Source organism: Mobula birostris, chromosome 6 (assembly GCF_030028105.1).
Source record: "Mobula birostris isolate sMobBir1 chromosome 6, sMobBir1.hap1, whole genome shotgun sequence".
Classification (NCBI taxonomy): domain Eukaryota; kingdom Metazoa; phylum Chordata; class Chondrichthyes; order Myliobatiformes; family Myliobatidae; genus Mobula; species Mobula birostris.
Genome location: NC_092375.1, coordinates 188,896,414 through 188,918,471, shown reverse-complemented (window position 1 = coordinate 188,918,471; position 22,058 = coordinate 188,896,414). Strand labels below are relative to the sequence as shown.

Below are 22,058 nucleotides of genomic sequence, written 5' to 3'. Positions count from 1 at the left end.
AATACAATTCATAAAATAAAGAATCCAAAGACAAAGCTTGTGGAGAGTACAAGGAAAATTCAAGAGAGTTTTGAAACATATTATCGAGAGCTGTACTCCCAACCCCGGGCCCCCAATGAGCCCTATATAGACAGTGTATTGAATTTTTTAGATCTACCTAAACTTACAGATTTACAAAATGAAAGTTTATTAGAACCAGTAACTGTCAAAGAACTGAACGTGGCCATCTCTAGGTTAAAGGCTGGAAAGTCCCCGGGTTCTGATGGGTTTACCTCAGAGTGGTACAAGTCCCTGAAGACACAGTTAGCCCCATTACTACTTAACACCTTTAATTGGATCTTGCAGAGAGGAGAAACTCCACCTTCCTGGAGAGAAGCGATTATTTCAGTTATTCCTAAAGAGGGTAAAGATAAACTAGAATGTGGCAATTATCGGCCAATTAGTGTTCTTAATTTAGATTACAACCTATTTACATCTATATTAGCGCGCAGATTGGAAAAGTTTATACCTGGCCTAATCCATTCAGACCAGACTGGATTTATTCAACAAAGACAAACACAGGACAACATAAGGAGAACTCTGCACATATTAGAACAGGTTAATAAGAACGAGACAGAGACAATGGTAGTAGGATTGGACGCTGAGAAAGCTTTTGATTCGGTTAGTTGGGCATTCCTATACAGAGTGTTAGGAAGATTCAGCTTTCAAGAAAAGTTTATTAAAGTAATTCAGACTCTATATGACAGCCCTACAGCCCGAATTAAGATAAATGGGGACCTCTCTGACTCCTTCATCTTAGAGAGAGGCACTAGACAGGGATGCCCAATTTCTCCTCTCCTTTTTGCGCTATATATTGAACCGCTTGCCCAACTAATAAGACAGAGCGAAATCGTAAAAGGTATCAAGGTGGCAGGGATTAAACAGAAAGTGGCGTTATTCGCAGATGATGTTTTGGTCTATGTGAGTGAATCAGAAAAATCATTTATAGGATTGTTTACACTGTTGGATGACTTTGGGAAAATATCAGGTTATAAAATAAATGTAAAGAAAACGCAGGTTATGTCCCTAAATTATACACCATCCAAAAAATTGCAGGATACATACGATCTTAAGTGGGAAGCTAAATCATTAAAATATTTAGGAATAACCCTGCCGAAGGATCTTTCAACACTGTCACAGGTAAATTATGGGCCATTAATCTCAGAGATAAAAGCAGATATGCATAGATGGAATCTTATCCCCTTTTTAAGTTTAAATTCAAGGATAAATACTATAAAAATGAATATTCTTCCTCAGTTATTGTATCTTTTCCGTACTTTACCGGTGGAGGTGGATGATAATCAATTCAGGGAATGGGACAAATGGATTTCCCGCTTCATTTGGCAAGGAAAGAAACCTAGAATTTGATATAACACCTTACAGTTAGGGAAGGAAGGAGGAGGTATGGTTCTTCCTTGCCTGAGAAATTATTTTTATGCCTCACAGATAACCCCTCTGTTATATTGGTGTAATAGGGAATATAAGGCTAGATGGAAGGAAATAGAATTTGGATTAGTTGACAGTTTTCCTCTACAGGCCTCAATAGCTGACAAAGGATTGATGGCGCAGTTGGAAAAATTTAAAAACAGTTGGATAAATCTTACATTAAAAGTATGGCAGAAGGTGGTTAATTCGTGTGGAATTAATAACATGTTAAAACTCTTTAGATGGTGTGCATATGATACCGAATTCCTTCCCAACAGAGGAGATAAAAGATTTGAGCTATGGATAAAGAAAGGTCTTACAACCTACCTCTCATTTATAGATAAAAGAGTATTACAAAGTTTCCAAATCCTGCAGGACAAACATGGCCTAGAACATAATGACTTTTTTAGGTACCTTCAAGTACGAAACTATGTTAACCAGAGTTGTAGATATACAGACCTATCAACAGTAGAATTAGAATTTTTCAAGATTCTGAATTCGGCTTGCAGTTCAATACCTAGTAAATCAGTTTCTCAAGTATATAATGCACTCTCCCATGCTAAAAATGTAAATACACTGTATATTAAAGAGAAGTGGGAGAAAGAAGCGGGGTTGGTACTTTCAGAGGAGGCTTGGGGGAAAATCTGCAGCTTTCAATGGTCCTCGACTAATTCTTTGACTTGGAGAGAACATTGTTGGAACAACATTATAAGATACTTCAAGACCGCATATCAGGAAAAATATAAAGATACAAACGTGACGTGTTGGAGAAGGTGCGGCTCCAAGGAGGCAAATTATTTTCATATTTTCTGGGATTGCCCTAAATTAAGTCTATATTGGGAAGGTATTCATAGAACATTAGTTAAGGTACTTAGGTCCCAGATACCTCTGAACTTTGAGACGCTCTATTTGGGGCATGTATTGTTTCTTGAACAGAAGGAAGATATAAAGTTGCTGCAGGCCCTCTTAGCGGCAAGTAAGAAATCAATCACTAGAAAGTGGCTAAATCCAATATCACCTACATTAGAAGATTGGCACGAAATTATCTTGGAAATATTTAAAATGGAAAAGTTGACTTACTCCCTGAGAATTCAAAAAGAAAAATTTTATCAAATCTGGAATAAATGGATTGTATATATAACCCCAATGCGAGCAGACTTTAGATGACTCACCTAATGATTTATACTGCTCTTCTCATCAACACAGTAATATTGCTAACGTAAGCACCCCTAGTCTAAATGTCTTTTTTTTTGTTTTCTTTTGGAAAATAGAGAATTAACACAAGTAAAGGGAAAGATTTGGGAAAGGGATAAAAAATGAAAAATTAAGTAAATAAGTACATAGGGATTGGATAATTATGTCTGCGGGCAGGAACAAGCATGAACAAATTAGGATATAAACACCTACAATGGTTGTTACATAGGCTTATATACAACATTTTGGACCAGTGGAAATGGTCCAGAAGAGTTATATGGAAACTATTATTACCATTTTTCTTAACAGCTAATACCATTACTTAGCCTAATAGATTAGAATTACCACAGTACATAATTATCTATTTAAGTGTCTAATTTCCTTTTATATCATCTCAATGTGTACTTAAGAATGTATAAGTAATTATAGTTTTATACATATAAAAAAATGGAAAAGGTTATATGTGTGAAAAAAGTACATGATATTTGTGAATTCCTTATCCAAATAAAAATAAAATGTAAAAAAAACAATTAATAATCTAAATTATGTTTTTCATAGAACAGAGGAAACCTTGTTGTTGAATTACGTCTTACTGACAAGAAAACTGTATAGTAGGCAAGTACCCCCCTTAGCAAGAAAATTTTGCCTTGTTGCAAATTTCCACAAATCATATCTCCTTCAGAGGGCCAGGATCCCTTCAGGCCAAAAATGCATGTGATCACCATATGAACCATAAGATCATAAGACTTAGGAGCAGAATTGGGCCATTTGGCTCACAAGTCTTCTCAACCATTCCATCATAGAGTACGTCAAAGAAACAGGGCCTTTAGCATATCTAGTCCATGCCGAAAGCATTTATACTGCCTTCTCCCATCGACCTGGGACCTACTCACATATCTCCTTAGATAGCCAGGAGGCTGAAGTCTTATAATTTCGTTCCTCCAGTCCTCCATTTCCAGAAACTGGCAACTAATCAAATTGGTTACAAGTGTAAGCTTGTAAGTAGTATCAGTATCAGTACAAGTACTGTATCAATGCAGGTCTTGGTGGGATGAATCAATTAATTCACTTCAGTATATTAAGTGAGAATGTGACAGAAAGCACTCAATGAATCCTTTTCTATCAATCTAATTCAGTGTGCAAGATTTACCAAATGCCAAACTTTTCACCTGGAACTAATTCACAAAAACAGGATATGCTGTATGTATTGAATCCTTTGCAATGTGTGTTTAGCTCTATAACTTAACATTATCTAAGGTTTCTTAAGTTTGTCATACCCAGGGGAGGTAGTGGGGATAAGCTCCCACTACCCATTAAATGCTCCCAATGGCATACGTGTCAAATAGCCTCCAACAACCAAGTTCAGTTCCTGGCCTTCACGCTATAGCCTTGCAGAACTGTTTCTGCTGACAGAAGGGGCAAAGGTGACTTCAGGCACATTGGGCTCATCAGTTGTAGTTGGCAGCTCATCTTGGAGAAGGAAAACGCTCATCTCAAACCTCCACTGGTTTGCAGCTATACCTACTCATGATGAAGGCTTTGGGAGTAAACCCTGAGGAAAACTCTGGAGATGTAGTCACTAAGGCAGTCCTACTGTATGTTAAGTTCAATGCTATCTGACAATTCCTCTGACACCGCTGGTGCCAAATTATTTCAGTCTCTTTGGATTCATCAGCTATGTGGAGAGGGGGGGCCTGCTGCATGGGCAACAGCTTGCCCTAGCTTGCAGATCATGTAGGCGGCTCAGGCACAATTTCCATGGTTGACCCCGACGACTGGAGGGCCTCAATATAATCCCTCTGTGATTATACGGAGAAATATCCTGAACCACGATCATTTATACAAGTACAGTCCAGTCCTTAAATTCTATTCAATAACAAATACGTTTTGAACCAAGAGAAAATCTGCAAATGCTGGAAATCCAAGCAACACACACAAAATGCTAGAGGAGCTCAGCAGGCCAGGCAGTACCTATGGAAAAGAGTACAGTCGACGTTTCGGGCCGAGACCCTTCAGCAGGATTTGCTTTATTCTATTGGAATAAATCAATGGATTACATAAAGATATATTTATGACTTTAAAGTTTTTATATAAATGTAATTAAACTATACATACATTCTGTTCTTCAATATTTTCTTTCTTGATTTCTAAGTGTAGATTATGGAATTTAAATATGTCACGTATACTGTTTGGAACAAAATCGTTGTTTGGGCTACTGTTTGGAACAAAATCATGGCTTGGCAAATGCTTTTGGTCTGTGTGTCCAAAAATATTGTCACATGCATTTTCTATTGCTGCAGTCTCTATCTCACTGGAGTTAACAAAATGGATCTGTTTCAAAGGATCTGTCTCCTGCCATATTGAATAAAAAATAATAACTGCATTTACTATCAACTCTGCACATCTTTGTAGTGGGAAACCATTTTCAGAACTCACTGCTGGAATGGCGATGGAAGTCATTCCAAGCTGATTTGCCAGCAGAAGGCTATTTTTGATGGAGTACAACAGGAGACGATCACATTCTGAATCTGAATAATGATTCCAAACAGGCCCCACCGCATGAATGACCTTCTTACATGGAAGATGTCCACCACCTGTGACAACTGCTGTACCAACTGGTACCGCACCATGCATGTGCACCAGGCTGTTACTCTCCATATCAAATTCATGGCCAGCTTGCAATGCCAAAGCACGGGCAACACCATGATCATGTTTCAGATATTCATTGGCACTGTTCACTATTGCATCTACTTTATGTTTTGCCAAATGATCCAAGCAGACAAAAATGTGAAACCCTTCTGGTAGGATCTTCACGTATCTGACTCCAGTAGGCAAAGCAGTCATTCTGGACAATGACTTGATAACAGGAACTGAATTGAAAGTCATTGAGTTTTTTGGAGCAGCAGTTTGTATATTATCCTTTATACAAATCGTAACAGAGGAGTCAAACTTCATTTTAATGACTTCATACAACAGATTTATGTTGTCCTCCACAAAAGTGACAAAATCATTTTCAAGTGGGATCTCTATACACATTTCTTCTTGGCTTGTGTCTTTAATCTGGTGTTCACCTACTTAGAAAACAGTAGTTAAAAACAATCTTGGTGGAAATAAATGATTTTCATTCATTCTTTCATTATGTACCATGTGGTATATTTCTCTACAGAAGTAGCTTGCCATTGCCTTCTTCTGGGCAGTGTCTTTATAAGACAGGTGACCCTAAACATTATCAATACTCTTCAGAGATTGTCTGCCTGGCATCAGTGGTCACATAACCAGGACTTGCGATAAACACCAGCTACTCATACAACCATCCACTAGTTGCTCCCATGGCTCCACATGAGCCTGAACGGGGAGGGGGTGGGTGAAGCAGGTGCCACACCTTGCCCAAGGATGACCTGTAGGCCAGCAGAGGGAGGGAGGGCCCTACACCTCCTTTGGTAAAGACATATCTTCACCCTGCCACCCAAAAATAATCTTATTTTTATACTTTTATTTTATTTAGATTCAGTACAGTCACAGGCCCTTCTGGCCAAAAGTCCTGTGCCAAGCAATTCCACCAATTTGGCCAATTAACCTACTAAGCCACAAATCTCTGGAAAGTGGGGGGAAACCAGAGCACTTAGGGGAACTCACACAGTCAGGGGAGAATAGACAGATTGCTTTTAGACGACGTCGGAACTGAACTTGGATCACAAGTGCTATAGTAGAGTTATGCTAACTTCTATGTTGCTGTTCCACAGCAATGATGTGATGTCTGTTGCTCTACCCATTTTTTTTGTTTCAGAGGCCTGTTTTACACAAAGGATCTCTGGAAAACAAGTAAAATACAAGATCATCCAGAAAGCCATGTCACATGTGAAGTGACAATTGCGGATCAAACCTGAATCACTGAAGGAAGATCAACAGCTCTGGCAGGGATTCAATGCTATTGCTCCTTACAAAGTGAAACTCGGCATCATGGGTGATAAAAAGGCGTTGCTCCCAGATGAGACGTTGCTCAAAGCCTTTTATGTTCGCTTTGACCACCAGAACCGAACGTGGCCCAGGTGGGATATGTGGCCAAGTACTAGACACCTGTGCTGATCAACTAGCTAGGGTGTTCACCAATACCTTCAACCGCTTGCTCTGGCAGTCTGGGGTACCCTTCTGCTTCTAGCAGGCTTCAATATACCAATGCCTCAATGACTAACATCCAGCACTTATATCCACAGTGATGAAGTGTTTTGAGAGGCTGGTGTTGAAATATATCAACTCCTGTCTGAGAAGTGACTTGGATCGGCTCATTCAGTCTTCCCCAACTAGAGGCCGTGGATGAACCACGAAACCCAAAATCACAACAGATCCACAGCAGATGCCATTTCATTGGCTCTTCATTCAAACCTGGAACATCCGGATAGCAAAGATGTATACATCAAGATGTTCTTCATTGACTACAGCTCAACATTCAATACTATAATTGCCTCAGAACTAATCAATGAACTACAGGACCTTGGCCTTAATACCTTGTTGTACAATTGAATCCTCAACTTCCTCACTTACAGACCCCAGTCAGCTTGGATTGGCAACAACATTTCCTCCACAACTTCCCTCAGCCCAGAGCCTGTGTGCTTAGCCCCCTGCTGTACTCGTTTTATATTTATGAATGTGAGACTAAGCACAGCTCAATGCCATATTGAAGATTACTGACGACACCACTGCTATTGGCCGATACATGGGTGGTGACGAATCAGCATATAGGAGGAAGGCTGAAAATCTGGTTGAACAACAACCTCTCACTCACTGTCAGCAAGACCAAGGATATGATTATTGACTTCAAGAGAAGGAAACTAGAGATCCATGAGCCAGTCCTCATCAAGGGATCAGAGGTGGAGAGGGTCAGCAAATTCCTCAGTGTTGTCATTTCAGAGGATCTGTCCCAGGCCTGACACGTAAGTGCAATTACGAAGAAAGCACAGCATCACCTTTACTTCCTTAGAAGTTAGTGAAGATTTGGCATGACATCTAAAATGTTGACAAACTCCTACAAATGTGTGGATGGCACGTATATTGACTGGCTGCATCATGGCCTGGTATGAAAACACTAATGCCCTTGACTAGAAAATCCTACAAGTAGTAATGCATGCAGCCCAGTCTATAGAATAGATGAGACTCCATGCCAGAATATCTACTGTATATCCATCAAAGGTTCATTTTATTGTCAAAGTATGCATGTACGATGCGACTCTGATATTAATCTTCTCCAGGTAGCCATGAAATACAGAAAGATCAAGGGAATTGTTGAAAGAAAAGACATCAACACCCCCCACCTTCAACATGAAAAAGAAAAGGAAACAAAACTAACAACCCCCAAAACCCCCCCACCTTCCCTCGCAGAAAAAAACAGCCACAATAGCATCGAATCCCCAACCCTCTCCCCCGCAGAGAAAACTCCAGTGGCAAAAACATCAAATCCCCGACCCTCTCACTCACAGAAAAGAGCCGCGACAAAACACCCAATTCCCTCCCCCCACACACACAAAACTAACAGATCACCCACCTGCCAATCAGCCACAAGAAAAAAAACACTGAATAACTGAAGGAGACCAATATAAAATACAGTTCAAGAATCACATAAATCTCAGAATATCGCAAACATCAACCAATCACCATTTAAGCAGAGCGGCTGCATGAACTCAGTCCTTCCTTGAAGAGCAACCGCCATGCCAGGTCCAAACACCACCGACGTAGCTGCTGACTGTTGTTGTCCCAGTGGCATCCATTGGGGGTGATCACTGACCCCCCCCCTCCGCATTCACCTTAATGCTTCAATCTTCCTCCATGCTTATAAATGGAGTCATTCGTGACCCCGCGCTGTCTGGTCTTTTCCATGAGACAGCTCGTGTTCTCGGACCCTTTTGGGATCCTGTCTCTGATCTTCTCCACAAGGCAGCTCTCCAGACACAGCAAACCACCAGATCATTCGATCAGTTCCAAACTGCACTTCATGGGCTCCAATAGTTTCCATAAGGCAATCAAGACAAAATGAACTGGTGTCATCTTGATCTACATGTGAAAAATCTTCTTTAAATCTTTCCATTTTCAGTTAAACTTTTGTTCCCCAGTACACTCTATCTTCACCACAGAGAACTCTGTCTATTCTCCTGACTATACTATCCCTAATAACCACTATATTTCCCTCCTCTCCCCTCTTGAATGGCTCCCTGAACTACAGTGCCACCGTTAGGTTGCTCATCCTTCCTACAGCCTCAAATCTCATCCACACAGGGAGCAAAAATCTCAGACCTGTTGGACAAGCTCAAGGGCTGAGGCTCCTCCAGCACTGTCTCTTGGCTCCCACTAACCGCCTCACTCGCAGTCACACCCTCTTGTCTCTAACCACAGACCAATCTGAGGCAGCTAATCTAATGGGTGTGACTCCCTCTGAAACAGAGAATCCAGATAACACTCCCCCTCCCTGATGTGCCAATGTTTGAAGCTCAGATTCCAGGTCATCAACTTTGAGTCTGAGTTCCTCGAGCAGCCAACACTTGCTGCAGATGTGGTCACCAGGATCTACAGTGGGGTCCACCAGCTCCCACATCATGCAGCTACAGCTCATAACCTGATTCTGCATCATCCCTTTATTTAATTAGCTGTAACTTAGTGTCTTTTTATTCAACCACTACATAAGCTTTACCTACTACTTACCTGTGCCTCAATGCCAAAGCTACTTGAGCCAAAGTTCCCACTCCCACACTGGTCCACTCACATAATGGCCACTCTGCTTTGACCCTGCTTTACATTTATTTGCTCCTGCTGATGAATCACAAATCAGTTGGTCCACCGTTAATGTGCTGAGCCCCACGAAACGCTCCTTTTTTAAACCCTTCTCCCCGACTTGTACGTAGCTCCCTCTCTCTGCAAATTGATTGATCCACCGCTAATGCGCCAAGCCCCCTGAAATGCTCCTTTTTTCAAGTCTTCTCCCCGACCTGTACGAAGCTTTCTCTCTCTGCGAATCGATTGGTCTGCCGCTAATGCTGCTAACACTGCATCTATGTTTTAGAAACATAGAAAACCTACAGCACAATACAGGCCCTTCGGCCCACAAAGTTGTGCCGAACATGTCCCTACCTTAGGAATTACTAGGCTTACCCATAGCCCTCTATTTTTCTAAGCTCCAAGTATCTATCCAAAAGTCTCTTAAAAGACCTTTATGTTTTATGGCCTTATGGTCAAGAATAGGATACCATTTCTTAATTTGTCCGGAAATACATGATATTTTTAGTAATATGACATGGTGACAGTTTTTTGGGGGGGCGTTCTGGAGTTCAGAGTTCAATTTCCAGTGCCATTCCATACGGAGTTTCTGTGTGTGTTCCCAGTGGAATCCATAGGTTTTCCCTGGGTTCTCCGGTTTCCTTCCACAATCCAAACATGTGCCCAGGTAGGTTAATTGGTCTTTGTAAATTGTTCTATGATGAGCTTAGGGTTACTCGGTGTTGTAGGCTTGTTGGACTAAAGAGCTGGAAGGGCTTACTCGGCACTGTATCACTAAAGTAGAAAAAAAGAGTCAATGGAGTTGAAACAATAACCTTACCCTCCTCTTCCAACTGCAGAGTTTCTATTTCATTTATTTGCTTGCTGTAAAACTTCTGATCCTCTTGCAAACTAATGTCAGCTCCTCGTGTGAAAGTGCACGGAAAAAACAACAATGAAAGAATTCAGAAGAAATAGTAAAAACAGCTACATATTATTAAACACATTAATATTGATGTTAATATACAGGGTGAAAAAGAATCTAACAAACAGTTGCCAAATATTTTCTAACTGACATAAGTAATTTGTCAATTAATTTTCCTCACAAGCAGAGAGAGGTAATTTTGTTTCTTCACGCCTCCCCAGAGTTTTCCGGACAGTACAACAGCACACCGTGTAGACTCACTGCCTCACTATGGCAGAGACCATGTTCAAATGTAACCTCAAGTAGTGTCTGTGTGGAGTTTGCACGTTTTCCCTGTGATCACATACGCTTCCTCTGGGCTGCTCCAATTTCTCTCAGCTCCCAGAGACATGCAGTTCGGTGGATTAGTTGGCCATTATAAATTGCCCCTACTATGAGCAAGAGTGACAGAATCTGAGAGGAGTAGCTGAAAATGTGGGGAGAATATTTAAAAATGGAATTCTTACAGCATTGGTGGTCAACATAGACTCTGTGGACCAAAGAGCCTCTTCCTATGTCATACATTTCTTTAACTATATTTATCCAGAATTCATAGTCATAGAGCCATAGAAGAGTGCAGCACACAAGTAGACATACACCACTTGCACTGGCAGCATGTTCCACACTCTCATGACCCTCTAACTGAAGAGGTTTCTCCTCAAGTTCACCTTAAACTTTTCACAGTTTACCCTGAACCCATGACCACAGGTTGTAGTCCCACCCAAACCTAATGGGAAAAGCCTGTTCGCATTTCTCCTATCCATACCCCTGTCAAATCTCCTCTCAATCTTCTGCGTTCCAAAGAACAAAGTCCACACTTGGTCATCCAGCGCCAGCAAAATCCTTGTAAATCTTCTGTGTACGCTTTCAACTTTATTTACATCTAAACTGCACATAATATTCAAAATTCAGCCTCATCAATGTCTTATACAACTTCAAAATAACATCCCATCTCCTGTACTCAATGCTTTGATTCATGAAGGCTAATGTGCCAAAAGCTTCACTTCACAACCTGAAAAATTCTCATTCTTAAAGAGACATGAAAAATTAGATTTCTTTAAATGAATAATACACAGCTCGACTACCTGGAATCTGGCAATCAGTAATCTGGATTTGTCCCTGGTTCGGACATCATTTTCGCCAGCCTAATTTCAAATTTCTCACATTGCCGTGCCAACTCCTCACCACTGTTTTTGTGCTGCAATTAGCAGAATCAGCTGTTGGTGCAGTCTTCAAAAGAAGCAAATTATTTCTTTGTGTTATTCTACATTTATTTTTATAACCTGTGCTTACCTAACCTCAGTCATGTCTTCACTGAATAAAGGAAGTGCTTCTTGTGGGGTACATTGCAAACACTACACATTATCTATACAAGATAAGGTGGAAGTTTTGAAAAACCTTGACTGTGGTGTCTGTGAAAAGCATATGCAACTTATATAATATCAGCTCTTCCACAGTTTATGATGTAAAGAAGCAAAGGAAAGTTGCTCCAGCTCTTGGCTGACACAGAATTAAAAAAACAATTGTGCATAAGGAAAACTAAAAGATAGAAAATGTTCACAACCAGATAAAGTTTTCAAAGTCACAAACAAGAGAAAATCTGCAGATATTGGAAATCTGAACAACATACACAAAATGCTGGAGGAACTCAGCAGGCCAGTCAGCATCTTGGAAAAGAGTACAGTCAACATTTTGGCCTGAAAACCTTCGACAGGACTCAGTCGACTGTACTCTTTTCTTAGATGTTGCTTGGCCTGCTGAATTCTTCCAGCATTTTGTGTGTGCTGCTGAAAGTGGTTTAAACTCCACATCAGCAAAGGAGTAGAACTGTCAGGAGAGACGGTGAAGGAACAAGTGAAATTATTTCATGAAGAATTAGTACTGGATCATGAGTGCAATTACAGTAAAGGGTTGTTTCAGTGTTTCAAGCAGTGGCATGGCATAACATTTTGAGCAGTGCTTCATGCTTTTCATTTCTTGTTTCTTTTTTCTTTTTTGTCCAACTTGTACTATTTACAGGGTACTTTAAAGGTAGGGTGAGGTGCTCATCACATGGATTAGAGGTGTTTATTTGTTACTCCTAACCTAACCACCTATGACTCAGCAAAACTACCAATCCGGCACGACACACATCACAAAAATTCTGGATTCGTGGTCAACCTGGTATCTCTTTTGTGGCATTCTCCTATCAGGCAGAAGATACAAAAGCCTAAAAGCACATACCACCAGTCTCAAGGACAAATTCTAACCCACTGTTACAATATTGTTCCATAGTATGACAAGATGGACTATTTACAATCTATCTCATTATGATGCTGCACCTGATTGTTTACTTGCACTGTAAATTCTCTGTAGCTGTTACACTTTCTCCTGCATTCTGTTTTTGTTTCACCTTGCTCTACCTCAATGCACTGTGCAATGATTTGATCTGTATAAACAGTATGCAGGAAAAGCTTTTCACTGTATCTTGGTGCACATGACACGAATAAACTAATTCCAATATATTGTTCTGTTACAAAGAATGTTTCAGAGTAGAAAATCTTGAATTTCTATTCAAGATCAGGAAGGTGGTACAGGAGCCTGAAGGCACATACTCGACCATCCAGGAACAGCTTCTTCCCCTCTGCCATCAGATTTCTGAATGGACATTGAACATTGAACCCATGAACACCACCTCACTACTTTTTTTTATTTTGCTTTTTGCATTACTTATTTAATTTAACCTGTATATACATATATATTTTCTTACTGTAATTTACATTTTTTATGTGTTGTAATGTAACGCTGCCGCAAAACAACAAATTTCACATCATGTGCCAGTGATATTGAGCTTGATTGTGACAACAACAGCCTATTGCAGTGCCCTGAACCTGCACCACTTTTGCTGGGCAACAAGAAGCAAGACACAAATGAGCAATCCTAATGTTAATCCTTGGAACAGCCAAGCCAAGTCACACAGAAAATGCATACTTGTCCAAAGTCTGGCCGAAATCCTACATCCCTGTAGAATTTCCTGCTGTAGGCTAGACTCTTGAAGGACAGAATATAATGGGTACCTTTTGTGTTGCCCTTAAGGCATTTATTTGACTTTGTTGGGTCTGCGCTTTAAATGATTTGTTTGTAACTATTTTCTAGTTAAAGCTAAAGGTTGATAATTAAGTTACAGTATTATAAAGGTAAATTCATTGTCAAGGGTATATGGCGGCGTGCGATGACGTCACCGCCGGTTGGGGGAGGTGTGACGGCGGGAGCCGCGCGTGCGGCGCCATCCTGAAGAGCTCCGTTTCTACCCACAAAGAAACATTATAGAAGCAACGCCGTAAGTTCATGAGGAAGTACTTGAAGTAAAAATATTAACGCGGTTTCTGTGAAGGAAGCGGCGGTTGGGGCGGCGCGCGTGCCGGCTTTTCAATTCCAGAGGCGGGGTGGGCTCGAGCCCGACGGCGGTTTGACGGGACCCCCCCCCTCCCCCCCCGCTGCTCGGGGCGGCCGGAGACTCGCGCTGAAAGCAGAGAGAGCCCCTGCTCTCCAGAATGTTTGTATTTATCATCAACAGTTTTCACCGTACGATGTTAATGTGGAAGAGTGAACAGTAAATGGTTAACCTTACTACGACTCTGTCTTCATTGGCTCCCGTTTAACTTGTTTAGTCAGAGTTCCAACACACTGCACCAGAACATTACAATCGCTAAATTAAATTAAGTAAGTAAATTTCTAGACAAGCATTTGAATTGAAAAAAATCATAGAAGGCTATAGATCTGATGCAGTGAAACAAGATTAGAATTTATGTTATTGTTTTTATTTATTGAGAAACAGCACAGAGCAGGTCTTTCCAGCCTTCGAGCTGTGCTGCCCAGCAATCCCACAATTTAATCCTAGCCTAATTGCGGGACAATTTACAATGACCAATAAACCTGCCAGCTGGTATGTCTTTGGACTGTGTGAGGAAACGCACACGGTCACAGACAGAACATACGAACTCCTTACAGGCAGCGGCTGGAATTGAGCCAGGGTCGCCCGTGCTATTTTCCTTTCCATGGATGCTGCCTAGCCTGCTGTTTTATTTTCAGATTTCTGGCTTCTTCAGTTTTTGATCTTCATTCTCTTTTCAATCTTCCTTGCCGCACATACCACTAGCCTCCCAAAGAAGTGGAACTAGCCAGCTATTTGATCTTGTCATCTCAACCACAGAACCCAGATCAGCTCAACCTTCACCTCCATGGAATTACAAAATGCAGACAGCTTTGCTCAGCTAGCAGTGATGATTGAGCACATAACTGGTGGATCTTGCATCAGACGTCTACTAACCATAGACCGCTCTCCCTACAAGCAAGATCCACAACATCGACATAAGAAATTCTGCAGATGGGATGCTGGAAATCCAGAGCAACAAACACAAAATACTGGAGGACCTGAGCAGGCCAGGCAGCATCTATGGAAATGCATAAACAGTTGGCATTTCAGGTCGAGACCCTTCAGAACTAGAAAGGAATGGGGAAGATGCCTGAGTAAACAGATCGGGGTAGGGGAAGGAAGATACCTATAAGATGATAGGTGAAGCCAGGTGGGTAGGAAAGATAAAAGACTGGAGAGGCAGGAATCTGATAGGAGAGGAGAGTGGATCATAGGAGAAAGGGAGGGAGGAGGAGGGGACCCACGGGAGGTGATAGGCAGATGAAAAGAGGTAAGAGGCCAGAGTGGGAAATAAAAGTGGGGAAGTGGTGGGAAAAAATTGTGATTAACAAAGTATTTAGTTGTTTACTTTGTTTCATTGGCCTCCAGCAAGAGATTGCTAAGCTTCACCAGTGCCATCTTAAACCGGACATTATTTGTATATTTTCCTGCATTATGCTTCATTTATCAAATCTTTATCCAATCACTTTACCCGCTTCATAAAGAAATAAATCTAAGATAGTGAGCAGTAAAGATGTCAGGAAAGACAGGCAGGTGATGGGGCAAATTTGTAGCCATCAGGATGAGTTGCAATGCAATAAAATTGCAGTGAAATCAAAGCAAGAAGTATCAAATACTGGTCTTAAGGTGTTGTACTTAAATGCACGCAGCATAAGGAATGAGGTGGATGATCTTGTTGTACAGCTACAGATTGGCAGGTATGATATTGTGGCCATCACTGAGACGTGGCTAAAGGATGCATGTCTCTGGCTTTATTGGTAAGAAATGATATTAAATCGTTAGAAAGAGGTGATATAGGATCGGAAGGTGCAGAATCTTTATGGGTTGAGCTAAGGAATAGCAGGGGTAAAAGGACCCTGATGGCAGTTATTTATAGGCCTCCAAACAGCTGCAGGGATGTGGACTACAAATTACAACTGGAAATAGAAAAGGCTTGTCAGAAGGGCAGTGTTATGATAACTGTGGGGGATTTTAACATGCGAGTAGATTGGAAAAATCAGGTCGGCACTGGATCTCAAGAGAGAGAATTTGTAGAATGTCTGCGAGATGGCTTTTTAGAACAGCTTGTTGTCGAGCCCACTAGGGGATCGGCTGTACTGGATTGGGTATTGTGTAATGAACCGGAGGTGATTAGAAAGATTGAGGTGAAGGAACCCTTAGGAGGCAGTGATCATAACATGATTGAGTTCACTGTGAAATTTGAAAAAGAGAAGCCGAAATCTGATGTGTCGGTGTTTCAGTGGAGTAAAGGAAATTACAGTGGCATGAGAGAGGAACTGGCCAAAGTTGACTGGAAAGAGACACTGGCGGGAAAGACAGCAGAGCAGCAGTGGCTGGAGTTTATGCGAGAAATGAGGAAGGTGCAAGACAGGTATATTCCAAAAAAGAAGAAATTTTCGAGTGGAAAAAGGATGCAACCGTGGTTGACAAGAGAAGTCAAAGCCAAAGTCAAAGCCAAAGTTAAAGCAAAGGAGAGGGCATACAAGGAAGCAAAAATTAGTGGGAAGACAAAGGATTGGGAAGTTTTTAAAACCTTACAAAAGGAAACCAAGAAGGTCATTAAGAGAGAAAAGATTAACTATGAAAGGAAACTAGCAAATAATATCAAAGAGGATACTAAAAGCTTTTTCAAGTATATAAAGAGTAAAAGACAGGTGAGAGTAGATATAGGACCGATAGAAAATGATGCTGGAGAAATTGTAATGGGGGATGAGGAGATGGCAGAGGAACTGAACAAGTATTTTTCATTAGTCTTCACTGAGGAAAACAGCAGGATACCGGACACTCAAGGGTGGCAGGGAAGAGAAATGTGCGCAGTCACAATTACGACAGAGAAAGTACTCAGGAAGCTGAATAGGCTAAAGGTCGATAAATCTCCTGGACCAGATGGAATGCACCCTCGTGTTCTGAAGGAAGTAGCTGTGGAGATTGCGGAGGCATTAGCGATGATCTTTCAAAAGTCGATAGATTCTGGCATGGTTCCAGAAGACTGGAAGATTGCAAATGTCACTCCGCTATTTAAGAAGGGGGCAAGGAAGCAAAAAGGAAATTATAGACCTGTTAGCTTGACATCGGTGGTTGGGAAGTTGTTGGAGTCGATTGTCAAGGATGAGGTTACAGAGTACCTGGAGGCATATGACAAGATAGGCAGAACTCAGCATGGATTCCTTAAAGGAAAATCCTGCCTGACAAACCTATTACAATTTTTTGAGGAAATTACCAGTAGGCTAGACAAGGGAGATGCAGTGGATGTTGTATATTTGGATTTTCAGAAGGCCTTTGACAAGGTGCCACACATGAGGCTACTTAACAACATAAGAGCCCATGGAATTACGGGAAAGTTACATATGTGGATAGAGCATTGGCTGATTGGCAGGAAACAGAGAGTGGGAATAAAGGGATCCTATTCTGGTCGGCTGCCGGTTACCAGTGGTGTTCGCAGGGATCAGTGTTGGGGCCGCTTCTTTTCACGTTGTACATCAACAATTTGGATTATGGAATAGATGGCTTTGTGGCTAAGTTTGCTGATGATACGAAGATAGGTGGAGGGGCCGGTAGTGCTGAAGAAATGGAGAGTCTGCAGAGAGACTTGGATAGATTGGAAGAATGGGCAGAGAAGTGGCAAATGAAGTACAATGTTGGAAAGTGTATGGTTATGCACTTTGGCAGAAAAAATAAACGGGCAGACTATTATTTAAATGGGGAAAGAATTCAGAGTTCTGAGATGCAACGGGACTTGGGAGTCCTCGTACAGGATTCCCTTAAAGTTAACCTCCAGGTTGAGTCAGTAGTGAAGAAGGCAAATGCAATGTTGGCATTCATTTCTAGAGGAATAGAGTATAGGAGCAGGGATGTGATGTTGAGGCTCTATAAGGCGCTGGTGAGACCTCACTTGAAGTACTGTGGGCAGTTTTGGTCTCCTTATTTAAGAAAGGATGTGCTGACGTTGGAGAGGGTACAGAGAAGATTCACGAGAATGATTCCGGGAATGAGAGGGTTAACATATGAGGAACGTCTGTCCGCTCTTGGACTGTATTCCTTGGAGTTTAGAAGAATGAGGGGAGACCTCATAGAAACATTTCGAATGTTAAAAGGCATGGACAGAGTGGATGTGGCAAAGTTGTTTCCCATGATGGGGGAGTCTAGTACGAGAGGGCATGACTTAAGGATTGCAGGGCGCCCTTTCAGAACAGAAATGCGAAGAAATTTTTTTTAGTTAGAGGGTGGTGAATCTATGGAATTTGTTGCCACGGGCAGCAGTGGAGGCCAAGTCATTGGGCGTATTTAAGGCAGAGATTGATAGGTATCTGAGTAGCCAGGGCATCAAAGCTTATGGTGAGAAGGCGGGACTAAATAGGATAAAATGGATCAGCTCATGATAAAATGGCAGAGCAGACTCGATGGGCCGAATGGCCTACTTCTGCTCCTTTGTCTTATGGTCTTATGGAGTGAACAGTAAATGGTTAACCTTACTACGACTCTGTCTTCATTGGCTCCGGTTTAACTTGGTGTTTAGTCAGAGTTCCAACACACTGCACCACAACACTACACCTTTGTATCAAGTAGTGGGGCTCTTCAGTCGTAAAGAAGTAACTGTGTGATTGGGATGGGCACCACACAATTCTCACCGGCCAGGCATCAAAGGTGAGCAGCCTGGGTAGGAAATAATGGTTTTCCCTACTCCCACCATAAGACGAAAAGATATAGGAACAAAAGTAGGCCATTCGGCCCATCGAGTATGCTCCGCCATTCAATCATGGGCTGATCCAATTCTTCCAGTCATCCCCACTCCCCTGTCTTCAACCCATACCCTTAGATGTAGATGCCTGGCTAATCAAGAACCTATCTATCTCTGCCTTAAATACTCCCAATGACTTGGCCTCCACAGCCACTTGTGGCAACAAATTCCACAGATCTGCCACCCTCTGACTAAAGTAATTTGTCTGCATCTCAGTTCTAAAAGGACGTCCTTCAATCCTAAAGTAATGCCTCTTGTCCTGGACTCCCCTACCATGGGAAATAACTTTGCCATATCTAATCTGTTCAGGCCTTTTAACATTCAGAATGTTTCCATGAGATCTCCCCTCATTCTCCTGAACTCCACGGAATACAGCCCAAGAGCTACCAGACGTTCCTCATACGGTAACCCTTTCATTCCTGGAATCATTCTTGTAAATCTTCTCTGAACCCTCTCCAGTTTCAGTATGTCCTTTCTAAAATAAGGAGCCCAAAACTGCACACAATACTCCAAGTGTGGTCTCATGAGTGCCTTATAGAGCCTCAAGATCACATCCCTGCTCTTAAATTCTATATTTCTAGAAATGAATGCCAACATTGCATTCGCCTTCTTCACCACTGACCCAACCTGGAGGTCAACCTTTGAGGTATCCTGAACAAGGACTCCCAATTCCCTTTGTATCTCTGCATTTGAATTCTCTCCGCATCTAAATAATAGTCTGCCCATTTATTTCTTCCACCAAAGTGCATGACCATACACTTTCCAACACTGTATTTCATTTGCCACTTTGCCCATTCCCCTAAACTATCTAAGTCTCTCTGCAGGCTCTGTTTCCTCAACACAACCTGCTCCTCAACCTATCTTTGTATCATCAGCAAATTTAGCCACAAATCCATTAATACCGTAGTCAAAATCATTGACATACATCGTAAAAAGCAGCGGTCCCAACACCAACCTCTGTGGAACTTCACTGGTAACCGGCAGCCAGCCAGAATACGATCCCTTTATTCCCGCTCTTTGTTTTATCCCGACCAGGCAATGCTCCACCCATGCTAGTAACTTCCCTGTAATTCCATGGGCTCTTATTTTGCTAAGCAGCCTCATGTGCAGCAACTTGTCAAAATCTAAGTACACCACATCTACTGCATCTCCTTTGTCTACCCTGCTTGTAATTTCCTCAAAGAATTGCTGTAGGTTTGTCAGGCTGGATTTTCCTTTCAGGAAACCATGCTGGCTTTGGCCTATCTTGTCATGTGCCTCCAGGTACTCCATAATCTCATCCCGAACAGTCGATTCCAACAACTTTCCAACCACTGATGTCAGGCTAACAGGTCTATAGTTTCCTTTCTGCTGCCTCCCACCCTTCTTAAATAGCGGAGTAACATTTGCAATTTTCCAGTCATCCAGTACAATGCCAGAATCTATTGATTCTTGAAAGATCATTGTTAATGCCTCCGTAATCTCTCCAGCTATTTCTCTCAGAACCCAAGGGTGCATTCCATCAGGTCGAGGGGATTTATCCACCCTCAGACCATTAAGCTTCCTGAGCACCTTCTCAGTCGTTATTTTCACTGCACATTCTTCACTTCCCTGACCCTCTTGAATATCTGGTATACTGCAGAAGTTTTCCATTGTGAAGACTGATGCAAAATTTGCATTCAGTTCCTCTGCCATCTCTGCATCTTTCATTACAATATTTCCAGCATCATTCTGTATTGGACCTATATCTACCCTCAACTCTCTTTTACCCTTTATGTACTTAAAGAAAAGCTCTTAGTATCTTCTTTGATATTAGTCACCAGCTTCCTCTCATTATTCTTCCTAATGATCTTCTTTGTTTCCTTCTGCAGGTTTTTAAAAGCTTCCCAATCCTTTATCTTCCCACTAGCTCTGGCTACCTTGTATGCCCTCTCTTTTGCTTTTACTTTGGCTCTGACCACTTGTCAGCCACGGTGGTGTCCTTCACTTTGGAAATTTCTTCTTATTTGGAATATATCTGTCTTGCACTCCCCTCATTTTTTGCAGAAGCTCCAGCCATTGCTGCTCTGCTGTCGTTCCTGCAAATGTCCCTTTCCAGTCAACTTCAGCCAGTTCCCCTCTCATGTCATTGTAATTTCCTTTATTGCCTGTTCTTTCTATAATCTCTGTTGCACACTATCTTTGATTGATTTCTGTTTTCCCCTGAGATTACTACCGTAGAGGTCCTGCTTTTCAGCCTCCTAACTAATTCCCTGAATTCTCTCTTCAGGACCTCCTCCCTTTTTCTACCTATGTCATTGGTACCAATCTGTACCAAGACTTCTGGCTGTTCACCCTCTCCCTTCAGAATACTCTGCACCCGATCCGAGACATCCCATACCCTGGCACCTGGGAGGCAACACACCATGTGGGTATCTCTATCAGGCTGACAGAAACTCCTCTCTGTTCCCCTCACTCTGGAATCCCCTATGACTACCATATTCCTCATCTTCCTCTTTCCCTTCTGCACCACGGGACCAGGCTCAGTGCCAGAGACCCGATCGTCGTGGTCGTCCTCTGTCAGGTCATCCCCTCAAACGCATCCAAATCAAGATAACGATTACTGAGGGGGGTTGGCCACAGGAGTGCTCTCTACTATCTGAGCTCTTCCCTTCGCTTCCCTCTTACCTAACTCCTGCAGCCTGAGGGTGATTAACTCCCTGTAGCTCCTCTCTATCTCCTGTTCACTCTCCCTAATAAACTGTAGGTCATCAAGCCACAGCTCCAGATCCCTAACACGGTCCCTCAGGAGCTGCATCTCGGTGCACCTAGCGCAGATGTGGCCATCTGGGAGACAGGAAGATTCCCAGGATTCCCAAATCCAACACCCAGAGCAAAATTCTAACCCTACTGATATGCTCTCTATTCCTCAAAAAAATGCAAAGAGAAACCAAAAATGAAGTCCACCTACCCACTTACCTCACCGAAGCCCGCTTTTACTAAAGCCTGAATGAGCCAAAGCCTGTCACTTCTACTCTCGCCACTGGCCTACTCCTGACAATGGCCACTTTGCTTATCCCTTCTGTACTTTTATTTAGTTCGTTGAGCTCAGTTGCGGCAGCTGATATGCCCCGCAGAATGGACTAACACCAGCGAAGCTCTCATTTTAAATTACCACCTCTGACCTGTGAGAAGCAATTCTTCGTCGAGCTCAGTTGCCGCTGCTGATCGGCCCTGCACAATGCATTCCCAGCAGGAATTAAGGAAGACACACCTGAGTGACGACTGGTGATGTTATGACTGACATTAGGACCACTGTTGCTTCACTGTATGCTGCTGGAATCCCTGGCAGAGGCTTACATTGGGAAAGGCCTACTGCAAATCTATGGAAGTTTCCCAAATTACTGATCACTTTTGGTGACTGTCCTTTTTCTGAAATTCAAGCACTGAAATAAGCTGAGTGATAGCAGTTACAACCTGTCTTCTCTGTCTCATCAGAGGAAGGTGGCTCTGAACATTTGACTGCTTGTCATCTTAATTCAATATCCTACTCCTCGCAACCCCCCCCCCCGATATTAGAAGTC

General features: G+C 42.1%; 1 protein-coding gene across 1 annotated transcript in view; it reads right to left on the bottom strand.

The window, feature by feature from the left end:
- Positions 1–22,058, bottom strand: part of parp9 (poly(ADP-ribose) polymerase family member 9) — a 73,428-nt gene that overhangs the window by 32,138 nt on the left and 19,232 nt on the right. The window contains exon 4 of the mRNA XM_072262104.1: positions 4,774–5,732. Within this exon, the coding sequence (XP_072118205.1) occupies positions 4,774–5,732 (959 nt within the window). The remainder of the gene's footprint in view (positions 1–4,773; positions 5,733–22,058) is intronic.